The following is a 12606-nucleotide window of genomic DNA, read 5'->3' as shown; positions in this document are numbered from 1 at the left end:
GGGAAAAAAATCTCCGTAAGAGGAATGAAATCCAGGTATTGTTTGCTTTGTAGCAAAAAATTTGAAAGACACATTCAGGATATTCTTCTTCAGAATGTCTAACTAAAGGAAAAACAAGTGGTAAGATAATATTTTCTAATTACCATATCTACAAAGAAAACATCAAGTCAATCAAACCCGTCAAAAATCTTCCAGGAAGTTGCTAAGTGGACAGTATATATACAAGAGGACTGAGAAAATGCAAAAGCTATTGGCACACATCAAAATACAGGGACCATTAAATTTGCCAAAAATCTCTTGAATTTTCTTGACAATGCTGTGGTATGTGCAAGCTAAGATGTTCATAAAACAGCAACAGAAAAAGTCAACATTAATTCTTTCATACTCTAATGAACATAAAATTGATAGTGTTCCTTACTTGAATAGAAAGCTTCAGACAACTTTCAGAACAAGTATTACCATCTCCAGGTGACAACAGAATTGCAAAGGATTCCCAATTGCTTAACTCCAAGGAGATAAAAGTACCTGAGAGCTGATATGTACTTATTTAATTTTAAAATATTTATAGCTGTGTGCTCTGATATTTTCCTTTGCACTATAAGTGGGATACATATTACCTTTACATTAGATTATTATAGTTTATAGAGCACTTGGAAAATATATGGCATGATATAAGTGGTAAGTGTTGCTATCAGGAAAACAGGGATCATTAATGTTCTTTTTTATGATGCCTAATTATATATACAATAGTACCTCAACTCCTCATGGAAGTATACAAACTGGACTGCATACATTCTTGAAGATCAGAAACTAAGATCCAGCTGCTGGACAGTAAACACATTTGCGTGTTTAACTGTTAGCCTTAATTGGTATTTAATTCCAATCTCTGGGAAAGATTCAGCCAGCCAGATCCCAGGAACAGTACTTAGGAATGGCAGTATGTGCTCTTATGAACTATTCACCATTTCTCTCTAACATCTCTCTGCAGGTTTTTTTTTTTCTTTTTCTTTCTTTCTTTTTTTTCTTCTCTCTCTTCTTTTTCTAAGTTTATCAGGACAGCACATAATGTTGATTTAATAACTAATCATTACAGTTTTGATGTAATTAGTCTTTGGTGCCCCATAAGAAACCCTCCCAAAAATTTATAAGTAGTTATGGTATTGGGAAAATCTGTTTTTCAGCTTTTTTGCTTATATTCTTTTATTACTGAAGATATGAAAAAGAGAGTACTCACTGGTAGTTCATCCATACAGCTGCTTACTCCCTGAAGTCACACTCTGAACTCTGTTTCTAATACCAAAATTATTTCCAAAGCTACATATTAGCAAGATTCCTTAACAGAAAAGTAATGAAGTTGAATCCTTCCAATAAAGAAATGTTATAGGGAAGGTTCACTGATGCTTACCACCTGCATTGAAGAGAACCATCCACACACAGTAACTGATGTGTGCAACAAATATTAAGAGTGAATGCTTAAGAACAAAGAATGAAATCCTATAGGTTTCCATTAAAACATAGAATAAATGACCTCCTGGAACTAACCAGACTGTATTTAGAGAATTTTCTACAAGCTCCTAGCATACTTTGAGAGGTTTAAATGTAACACAAATTCTGGGGAATACAGAATTTCTACAAATTTGGAAGTTCTCAGAGAACAAAATATTTATTTGGTCTTACCTGACAATTATTATGAGCAGCAGTGAAGCATAGATTCAATATTACTCTTTTTTGCTCCTACATATACAGTATCGCAAAGCTGAATAGGATTTTTTTTCTTGGAGAGAACCCAGGAAAACACTATAGTATCTAATCTTGTGGGAAAAGGAGGAGGGAAAAATTCCTCAAAACAAGACAAAAGAACAGAGACCCAAGAGACAGAAAAGTAAAAGCCAGAAGGAAGGTTTCTAATGAATGTTTGTTTAGCGTATAACCTGTAAGAGCCTTTGTGACTGAAGCCTTAGCAAAATGGTAACACAAATGATAATAAGAGCAAGTGGTTTTATTCTAGTGTGGAGAGTGTATTTGAGTTTCTTTTAGACACACGTCAAATTAATGGCAATAGTAAACTGAATTAGTAGACAAATCAAGGAGATAAAACCTCCTATTGAAGTCTTGGTATCCCTTTCTTTCACAAATCGATTTTGGCAGTTTGGTAACAGACAAGAAGAGCCAGCCAGCCAAAAGTAAAATGATAATTTTAATTTTTTTTTTTTCCGTTGGATGATATATAAATGCTGTGTTGTCAATCAAGAATGTTAAATTCATTCAGAAAAATGTTTCTATTTGCTCCTTTGCACAAAGAGCAATTGTGGTAGACAAACATATACATCAGTGGTAAGACTTCAGAAGACATTGTTTGCATTGCTGGAAAAAAAATGCAAATGAAAAAGGGTAAAAGTTCTTCAAACACATATTGAATGCAAGTTTTTAGCCTGGATTTGATATGAACAGCTGATGCTTTAAAACAGTTTCTATAAATGCCACTCATCTATACCTATCCTTTAATTCAAGCATGCTGGTTTTAAATGATCCTTTGCCTTTTCCATGGTATGTGTAGATTAAAATATATCTTGGGATGGTTAAAGTAAAAGCTATTGTGTGTTTTATCTGAAGGAATATATCAAAAGTAAAAGCTTTCACTGGAGAAAGATAATGGAAAAATAATGGAAAAAAGATAAATTTATAAACTAGAGCAAAACAGAATAAATAAAAGGACTTTAAGATGAAATTGCCACAGAATGCATACGTATGAAACTCTCCCCTGAGCAAATGTATTACAACCAATGATCAGATGCACTTTGTGTCCAGCACTATCAATTACTTGAAATAAATGATAGGGAGAGTTAAGAATTACTCAGGGGATGCTCAGAACTTTGTAGGACCAGGGCCTAAATTAATAATAGGCACCCTCATCCATTCCACTGACCAACAAAAAGGTGCTACAAGGGTGAGACATTATTAGACAGTTACATGTTTAAAAGTTAGTACAATAAACAAGTCAATTTTCAACAGTTAGCAACAAAGAAACTTGCCTCAAGAAGCTAGTACCATTAGTAAGGCAACTGATATAATCATCCTCTAAATTAATATGTTAAAAATAGATCTTTTAGTAGGGAATAACAATTTGACTACATTAACCTCCACACTACACATTTGGACCTCGATGGATTGATCCATTATGTACTGCTAATCCGTAATTACAAAAGTTTAAAATAAATGCCTTCTTTTAAATGAATGATGCTGTAGCATATTAAAGCATTCTGAATATTTTAAAACTTTCTTTTATATTTATTTATGTATATATGCACACACACACAAACTTCAACGAGTGGAACAAACCATTTGAAAACATTCACCTATCAGCAAACATAACAGCAGCTGATAAACAAAAGCAGATAGGAACCATTTTTAGGGAAGAATAAAAGAAAGCCTGCAAAAATTCCACTTCCCTACTAAATGCCAAGCATCAAGAATAGGAGCAACCTCTGTATGTAGGAGAAGATGGGTGGGGGGTTAGGGTTTTTTTTGTTTGTTTTAGGGGTTTGTTTGGGGGGGGATTGTTTGCTTTCTGCTTTTTTTAACTCATAAACATCCTAAATGAGATAGCAAAGGATGTGGCTAGGCTACTCTCATTGCAAATATTAAGTTTTTTGGCTGCAAATACATTTCACAATAACATTATAATATAATAATACATGTAGGCACAAATATATCAACTGTGACAAATTTGTTTGCTATACAGCCTATGTCAGGCTTTTCATATGAGATAAGGCTTCATAGAAATTTTAAAGACTCCATTATTATACAACATTTTTCTAGATATTTTTCAAACCTTTTGCACAATCAAAAAGGCAGAGAGAGTAAGTGACAGAGACTCCAAAAAACATGAACAAAATACATTAGAACAATGAGAAACCATGATAAAACCCCTTTTTGAACTGAGAAATAACAGTGGTTACAAGGGATAAAGAGATAGGATACTGCTTGCGTTTCCAGAAATGTCATGTGCAACAGAAGTGGCTGGGATCACAGGGCAATTTTCTTTCTAAAGGCAAGGCTTCTTTACCTTGCTGTTGCTGGCTGGACATAACCAGGGTAAGATCTCCTTGTGCTTGTGGCTTGCCTTTGTCTAGCCAGGAAGGACTGTCCTGAGCCTGTACTAGCCAGTCTGTCTTCTGCTGCTTTTTTATGCAGAGTCATTCCCTATAAAGAGAAACTTATCAGTGAATACCAATAAATAACAATGAACAACTCATTTACAATTTATTATTTCTTCTTCACAAATACGAGCTAACCTGGTTTGAATTTCAAGCATTATATTTTCAGGAATGGGGTTAAGACATTCTTCCTGAGCCTTTTCAATGAGTTAACTTTTTATCATCATGCAAGTTTGCAGTAATTCTTGAGAAAAAGGACTCCCAATGTGCCAGGTCTTGAACGTGTATTTCCACACATGAACACATGGTGCTATGACAAACCTTTTGGAAAGCCACCCCCCACCCCACTCCCCCCAGAAGTTGAGCTAGAAGAGTACTTCTCAATTATATTCACCCTCTGTGAAAATACTAAATTAATAGAAGTGGTGGGAGTATATTTTGGTGCTGGTGGATACCAAGTTGAACATGAGCCAGCAATGCATCCTTGTGCTAAAGAACGCCAACAGCATCCTGGGTTGCATAAGAAAGAGCGCTGCCAGCAGGACGAGGTGATCCTTCCCCTCTACTCAGCACTGGTGAGTCCATATCTGGAGTCCTGTGTCCAGTTATGGGCTCCCCAGTACAAGAGAGACATGAACATGCTGGAGACAGTCCAGAAAGGGCCACAAAGATGATGAAGGGACTGGAGCATCTCTCCTATGAGGAAAGGCTGAAAGAGCTGGGATTGTTTAGCCTGGAGAAGAGAAGGCTCAGGGGGGATCTCATCAATGTGTACAAATACCTGAAGAGAGGGTCCATAGAAGAGGGAGCCAGGCTCTTTTCAGTGGTGCCCAGTGACAGGACAAGAGGCAATGGGCACAAACAGAAACACAGGAGGTTCCCTCTGAACATAAGAACACTCTCCTTGACTGTGAGAGTAGTTGAACACTGGAACAGGTTGCACAAAGAGGTTGTGGAGCCTCCATCCTTGGAGAGATTCAAAAGCCATCTGGACATGGTCCTGGGCAATTGTCTCTAGGTGGCCCTGCTTGAGCAGGGTGGTTGGACCAGATGATCTCCAAAGGCCTTTCCAACCTTAGCTATTCTGTGATTCTCTGTTTTTGAGAGAATCTGTGTCTTTAGCAGACGCTAGGAGCTATGAAATATTACCACTGTTGAATGACAGGGTAAAGAAGAAAATCGCATACTGACTGGAAGACCCTGACCAGTATGAGATGCTATGGTAGGCTGTGGATAAATCAGAGACTAACTAAAAGGAAGAAGCAGGTGAAGCTATCACTAATCATCTTCGTCTACATGAGAGTCAGGCTACTGAACTATATCTCTCAGCTCAGCCTTGTCTTCTGCTTACCAGTGGGACCAAGATTATGTAGTTGGACAAGGGCACGAGGTCACCTGAAAGTGCCTTCAATACCAAAAAGATTCAAATGCTCTGTTTAAACACCATTTTACTCTCCTACTCATGAACGTAGCAGGAACATAAAACAGCAAGAAGGAAACTCTTCCAAGGGAAGACAGAGTGAAATGATTTAACCTTTATGATGAAACAGATGCATGTTACAGGGGGGTCAGGGACTCCTATCAGGAGAGCAGTTTCAAAGCAGCCTGTGGTGGGTTGACCCTGGCTGGATGCCAGGTGCTCACCAAAGCCACTCTATCACTCCCCCTCCTAAGCTGGACAGGGGAGAGAAAATATAAGAAAAGGCTTGTGGGTCGAGATAAGGACAGGGAGATCACTCAGCAATTAGTCATGGGCAAAACAGATTCAACTTGGGGAAATTAGTTTAATTTTATTACTAATCAAAATCAGAGTAGGGTAATGAGAAATAAAAACTAAATCTTAAAACACCTTCCCCCCACCCCTCCCTTCTTCCCGGGCTCAACTTCACTCCCGATTTCTCTACCTCCTCCCCCTGAGCAGCACAGGGGGGCGGGGAATGGAGGTTGCGGTCAGTTCATCACACGTTGTCTCTGCCGCACCTTCCTCCTCACACTCTTCCCCTGCTCCAGCGTGGGGTCCCTCCCACAGGAGACAGTCCTCCACAAACTTCTCCAACTTGGGTCCTTCCCATGGGCTACAGTTCTTCACGAACTGTTCCAGCATGGGTCCTTTCCACGGGTGCAGTCCTTCAGGAACAGACTGCTCCAGCGTGGGTCCCCCACGGGGTCACAGGTCCTGCCAGGAAACCTGCTCCAGCGTGGGCTCCTCTCTCCATGGGTCCACAGGTCCTGCCAGGAGCCTGCTCCAGCGCGGGCTTCCCACGGGGTCGCAACCTCCTTCAGGCATCCACGTGCTCCGGCATGGGGTCCTCCATGGGCTGCAGGCGTATATCTGCTCCGCCATGGTCTCTCCATGGGCTGCAGGGGGACAGCCTGCCTCACCATGGTCTTCACCACAGGCTGCAGGGGAATCTCTGCTTCAGTGCCTGGAGCACCTCCTCCCCCTCCTTCTTCACTGACCTTGGTGTCTGCAGAGTTGTTTCTCTCACATATTCTCACTCCTCTCTTCCAGCTGCAGTTGTGCAGGGTTTTTTTTTCCCCCCCTTCTTAAATATGTTATCACAGAGGCGCTACCACCGTTGCTGATTGGCTCAGCCTTGGCCAGCGGCGGATCCGTCTTGGAGCCAGCTGGCATTGGCTCTATCAGACATGGGGGAATCTTCTAGCAGCTTCTCACAGGAACTACCCCTGTAGCCCCGCTGCTACCAAAACCTTGCCACACAAACCCAATGCACAGCCACACCCAATCAAAGGTAAGTCTTGAACACATTTGCTGAAGGTGAACAATTCCCTGCAAAAGGTCCAACACTCTGTGATTGATATACAATTCCCTTATGCTTTGAATAGTGTAAGTGAGGCTTGACCCTGTGCTCACCCATTTTCATACGTAGTAAACAGAATGAAAGAACCAGATATGTATAGCTTGGTAAATGCCACAAGAAGAGTATCAGGTGCGTACAAAACTACCAGTATTGCCACTCTAATGAAATAGAAACAAGCAGAAGATTGGAGAGGGGGCAAAGAAGAGAATTAATTTGAGTATTAGAAGACAGTATAGGTCTGAAATTACAAAAAAGAAAACTGAGGCTTCCTTTCCCCCCCACAAAGTGATGCTTCAGGTTTTGAAACTTGAAAATAACAACCACCTTGGTTTCTATATTCTGAACTGAGGCTTACTTTGCTGTTTTTTAGTATGAACTCTGTCAAGCCTTTTACAAATTTATTGTTTTCCACTAGCGGTTAACTGTTATATAATGATAACTACAAGAGAATGCTTTCATCTGCATATATATTTGAAAATACTTCACACACAAAAATATTATAAATAAACGAAGACCTTGATAAACACCACAGAAACAACTAAGATTAACTTTTTTATTGTTTTTAAGTTTGGAGATTCTTACCATATTATACCAGGCGCTAACAATAAACTTCTCTTCCATTTCTCTTTGACTCTTTGTTTTTTCATATTCTTTCTAAAACAAAACAAACCCCATATATTTAAAATTGTTTAACTGCAGAGAACAGTAAATATTAGAGAAGCACAGTCTATACCCAAAAATGAGGAAACACAAAAGATCTACTGGGAAACATGGAGATTATTACCTCTAATGAATGGAACATTCTGTCACGTTCCTGCAACTGATTTTTCAGTGCCTGAATCTCAGGAGCTGCACCCTGGTTTTGTTTAGGATCTAAGGTGCGGATAACCTGTGTGAGGAAATCCACAGTTTGTTTTTAAATCAGTGTTGGAAAAGGCATCAAGGCATTATAACCACATAAGGCAGATTAAGAGACATAGAAGTGACTTAAAACATGTCAATATAATAAAGTGACATTTTAAGATGTCAAACAAAAGAATGCTTAATTTTAAAAGGCTGACATATAATACAAACACATCTCTCTCCTAATAAGACAGAGGCTCTAAATTGTCAACCAGGATGATGGAGACTATCTCTAAACAACAATCATGAAGTGTCACACATCATCTGAAATGTGCTCTAACAGGACTGTCAAACAAAAGTGTTGATAGGAGGAAGCAAGACCTTGGAGGTTCAATATCTTGGACACAAGGAAGCAGTTCCTGCCCCCATTCTGCACTCCCATGGGGCCAGAGCATGTGAAACCTTTCCTTGAAGCCTTTTTCTCTTTATAGCTAAGGATTACCTATCTGTTACCCATCAACTCACTCCTCACTGTGAACTCAAGGACTACTTCTATCTGGAAAGAGGCTGTGATTCAGGGATCTGGAGCACCAGTAATGCAAATTTTAGGAAGTTCTGCTACAGCCAAGAAGAATCCATGGCAGTGCATGTGTGATGAAGTTTCTGCCACTAAGTAAGATGAGGGGAACAACTAACTACATTCTTATGTAGCACCCATCAGAGGCAGCATTTGAGTGCTAACAAATACTCAAGAACGATTCCAGTAAAGGCCGAGGTTTTTAAGTTTGTCCTAGAAAATAGCTGAAAAACTTTTTAAAAACATGAGCCCTAGCATGGACATGATTTCAGCCAAACTGCATCACTCACTGATGAGCCTGGAAGAACTTCCACCAAGAAACAGGTTATTATAACATCAGGAAGGGGTTAACACCATCTCTGTGTTATCCACTGGCACTTGTGACTCTTAAGGAGCTTTGTCTGGGTAACTCTAATATAAATCTGTATCAGTGGGGTACATATGTGTACAGAAGTAGTACAAAGGCTTTTGGTTAGATAGTAGTCACAAGTAGAGATACTTAATTTAGTTTTATTCCTACAGAGTGAAAATGTGGTACAGCCTGTTAGGGAAGGATTGTTAACTTGGAACCCAGACACTTACACTTTTGGCCTTTTCCAAATACTTTTTGTATCGTTCTTCCATTTGCTTCATTTCTTCATCTTTTTTCCGCAAAGCTTCTTGTAATTCTTCAATTTTGAGTGCTTTATGTCAGGATTAGAGGATAAAATAATTACATTACATTTATTTACATGCATTTAAACAGACATTAAAACCACAGCTAGGACTTTATTTCAGTTAAGAAAAGCTTACATAAGGAATGAAAAATGCTTATTGATGCAGTGGACACAATAAGTTTAATCCAAAACCTCAGAAACGCATATGAAAAATGCATATGAAAAATGGTATATTGTAGGTCAAATGAACAGAAGTTTAACAGTCCTAAGTGACAAACAAGATTCTTGCTCATATCTGCCCAAAGGTAGCAATGAAAAAAATTCTTCAAAATTGTGACATGAAAATACTCCAATTATGTTTTCTTCACATCATCCTCAAGAAGTGATGCAGAGCAACAGGACAGTTTCACTGTACATCCAGTTTCCTGTGTTGATTTAAGAATGTGCCAACCACTACTACTTGTGCAAGCTATGCATCCTACTTGCATCTCAGAGAAAGATCAAATTTGTCACCATCAATCAAATAGTATATAACATTGGTGTCTGGTTCTCAGACGATAAATATTTCACAACTCTTAATCTGTCTGTTTTCTAACCTCATTTTTCAATTTTCATTTATGTTTGTCTTATTTACAATTTTCTCTCTAAGCATAATGAAAATACCAAGATGATGACTGGGTAAGATTTCTTCAACTGATCTGTTACAGAACCAATTGCAGGTATTCATCAAGACTATAGAATCTGTTTTTCAAAATTTTGTATAATTCTGGCACAAACTTCTTGGCCATAATTCAGTCCAGTTAAAAGAATCCAAAGAAACAATCCCCACACCATTTATCCTATTCATGGAAAGAAAGGAAGTAGTATAACTACTTTAGCTGTTTTTGTCATAGCAAGATAGAAGCTCAGCCCAAGGTTTTTCACAAACAACTTGCAATTCAAGTAAGCCAATCAGAGAAGTCTGAATATGCTCTAAATTTTAGAGGTTAGGGACTCAGAAAACCAGGCCCCTTTCTGCCCTGCCCCCCACATCTGAGGCATGTTAAGTATGGAAGGATTACATACTCAACTACTCAGCTCCTGAACTTAATCTCCAGTTGTCTTATCATTTTCTAAAATGTGGAATTTTGTAACATGTAATATTGTTATGTGGTTTTAACTGGAAACTAATGAAAATTTCTTGGATCTAAAATTTACCTAATGATTACATAATCATTAGGTAGCTGGAAAGCTGCCTGGTGGAAAAGGACCTGGGGGTGTTGGTCGACAGCCGGCTGAACATGAGCCGGCAGTGTGCCCAGGTGGCCAAGAAGGCCAATAGCATCCTGGCTTCTATCAGAAATAGTGTGGCCAGCAGGAGTAGGGAAGTGATTGTCCCTTTGTACTCAGCACTGATGAGGCCGCACCTCGAATACTGTGTTCAGTTTTGGGCCCCTCACTACAAGAAGGACATTGAGGTGCTGGAGCATGTCCAGAGAAGGGCAACGAAGCTGGTGAAGGGTCTGGAGAACAAGTCTTATGAGGAGCAGCTGAGGGAACTGGGGTTGTTTAGCCTGGAGAAAAGGAGGCTGAGGGGAGACCTTATTGCTCTCTACAACTACCTGAAAGGAGGTTGTAGCGAGGTGGGTGTCAGTCTCTTTTCCCAAGTAACAAGTGATAAGGACAAGAGGAAACGGCCTCAAGTTGCGCCAGGGGAGGTTTAGATTGGATATTAGGAAAAACTTCTTCACCGAAAGGGTTGTCAAGCATTGGAACAGGCTGCCAAAGGAAGTGGTTGAGTCACCATCCCTGGAGGTATTTAAAAGACGTGTAGACGTGGCACTTAGGGACATGGTTTAGTGGTGGACTTGGTAGCGTTAGGACTCGATGATCTTAAAGGTCTTTTTCAACCTAAATGATTCTATGATTCTATGATTCTTCTAATGAATACCAAAATGATATTTCAGTCTTCCCAGACCATTTCATGAATAGAATTGCTTTGGTGCTTCCAAGAGAAGCTGACATTGCTACTTGACAAAAGTAAGAGACAATGTATTATTTACCAAGACTAGTCAGTATAAAAAAGGGAAAGGCTGGTAGCCATCAGTGATATACCCTTCAGTCATTTACAAATGGGTGCTGAGGTCTTGCTGTGATATGCCCAAAATGGCCCAAAAGATATATTCTCATTGACGAGTGTCCAAAAACTTTCCCAACTTATAGCAAAATTCCACTCTGTAATCTGAAAACAGATTGATGTAACATATATTGGGAGTTAAAATAACGTGAATATGGCAACAAGGACTTTTAAACATAAGATGTTGTCCTGGTATCGGCAGGGATAGAGTTAATTTCCTTCCTAGTAGCTGGTACAGTGCTGTGTTTTGGATTTAGGAGGACAACAAAGTTGATAACACACCGATGTTTTAGTTGTTGCTAGGTAATGCTTACACTAGCCAAGGACTTCTCAGCTTCCCATGCTCTACCGACTGAGAAGGCTGGAGGTGCACAAGAAGCTGGGAGGGGGCACAGCCAAACTGGCCAAAGGGACATTCCATACCATGTGACGTCATGCTCAGTACATAAACTGGGGAAAGCTGGCCGAGGGGGGCCGCTGCTCGAGGACTGGCTGGGCATCGGTCAGTGGGTGGTGAGCAATTGTACTGTGCATCACTTGCTTTGTGTATTATTATTATTATTATTATTATCATCATATTATTATTATTTTATTTCAATTATTAAACTGTTTTTATCTCAACCCACGAGTTTTTCTCACTTGTGCTCTTCCAATTCTCTCCCCCATCCCACCGGGGGGGGAGGAGTGAGCGAGCGGCTGCGTGGTGCTCAGTTGCTGACTGAGGTTAAACCACGACAGTCCTTTTTGGCGCCCAACGTGGGGCTCGAAGGGTTTGAGATAATAACAGATTAACTGGAGTGTATTAAGGAACTTATATCTGTTAATAGTTGTGGGTCACAATGTTGGTTCCTCTGTTCTCAATATTGATTTGCGTAATCTGCATCGTGCTCCTTTTTTTGCTGTACATGTTAGAGATTGGTGTTGGGTTTTGCAGTTTGCTGTGGTCTGCAGTGAGTAGTGATGTCATGCCTGTGAGGTTTGTTTTTAGAACATTGACCTTGACGTTAGTGTGGTATGTAAGTTTCGCAATGAAGCCGTTACTGTACCACGGAGACCATTTCGTGGAGACAACTAGCAATTACAGTAACTTTTCTGAGAGTTTTTTTACGGAGGAAATACAAGAATGGCAGTGTCACTACCTTCTTCTATGATGTTTCCTCCTTCATTACAGTAACTTTTCAGTATTTTGAACATCCTTGGTCAGTTAAGATACTTCTTTTGGTATCTCTTGGGAATATTGTTTCGGTTTTGTCTAAAGTTGGTAAGCAATTTAAGAATATCATCCAGAGATCTGCCCCAAGGCTGCATAGTTATGAGTGGCAGGGTGTGTGGGATAGGATGGGCAAGTACCTAGGCCAATGGGCACCCCCAGTGTTTTGGAACTTCACCCCTGAGCAAATGCAGAATCCTGAAAAGTTAGTGGAATATTTGGACA

General features: G+C 39.8%; 1 protein-coding gene across 2 annotated transcripts in view; it reads right to left on the bottom strand.

The window, feature by feature from the left end:
• Positions 1-3265: 3265 nt before the first annotated feature.
• The window catches only part of LOC143171913 (protein Hook homolog 3-like), a 139228-nt gene continuing 129887 nt past the window's right edge, over positions 3266-12606 (bottom strand). For both annotated transcript variants that reach the window (XM_076361094.1, XM_076361095.1), the window contains 4 exons: positions 8982-9082; positions 7764-7868; positions 7562-7633; positions 3266-4203 (listed from right to left, as the gene is read on the bottom strand). In XM_076361094.1, coding sequence (XP_076217209.1) covers positions 4063-4203; positions 7562-7633; positions 7764-7868; positions 8982-9082 — 419 coding nt within the window. In that variant the 3' untranslated portion in view covers positions 3266-4062. The remainder of the gene's footprint in view (positions 4204-7561; positions 7634-7763; positions 7869-8981; positions 9083-12606) is intronic.

This window comes from Aptenodytes patagonicus, chromosome W (assembly GCF_965638725.1).
Source record: "Aptenodytes patagonicus chromosome W, bAptPat1.pri.cur, whole genome shotgun sequence".
In the NCBI taxonomy this organism is placed as follows: domain Eukaryota; kingdom Metazoa; phylum Chordata; class Aves; order Sphenisciformes; family Spheniscidae; genus Aptenodytes; species Aptenodytes patagonicus.
The sequence above is the reverse complement of the archived record's forward strand: the minus strand, read 5'-3'. Positions and strand labels throughout refer to the sequence as shown.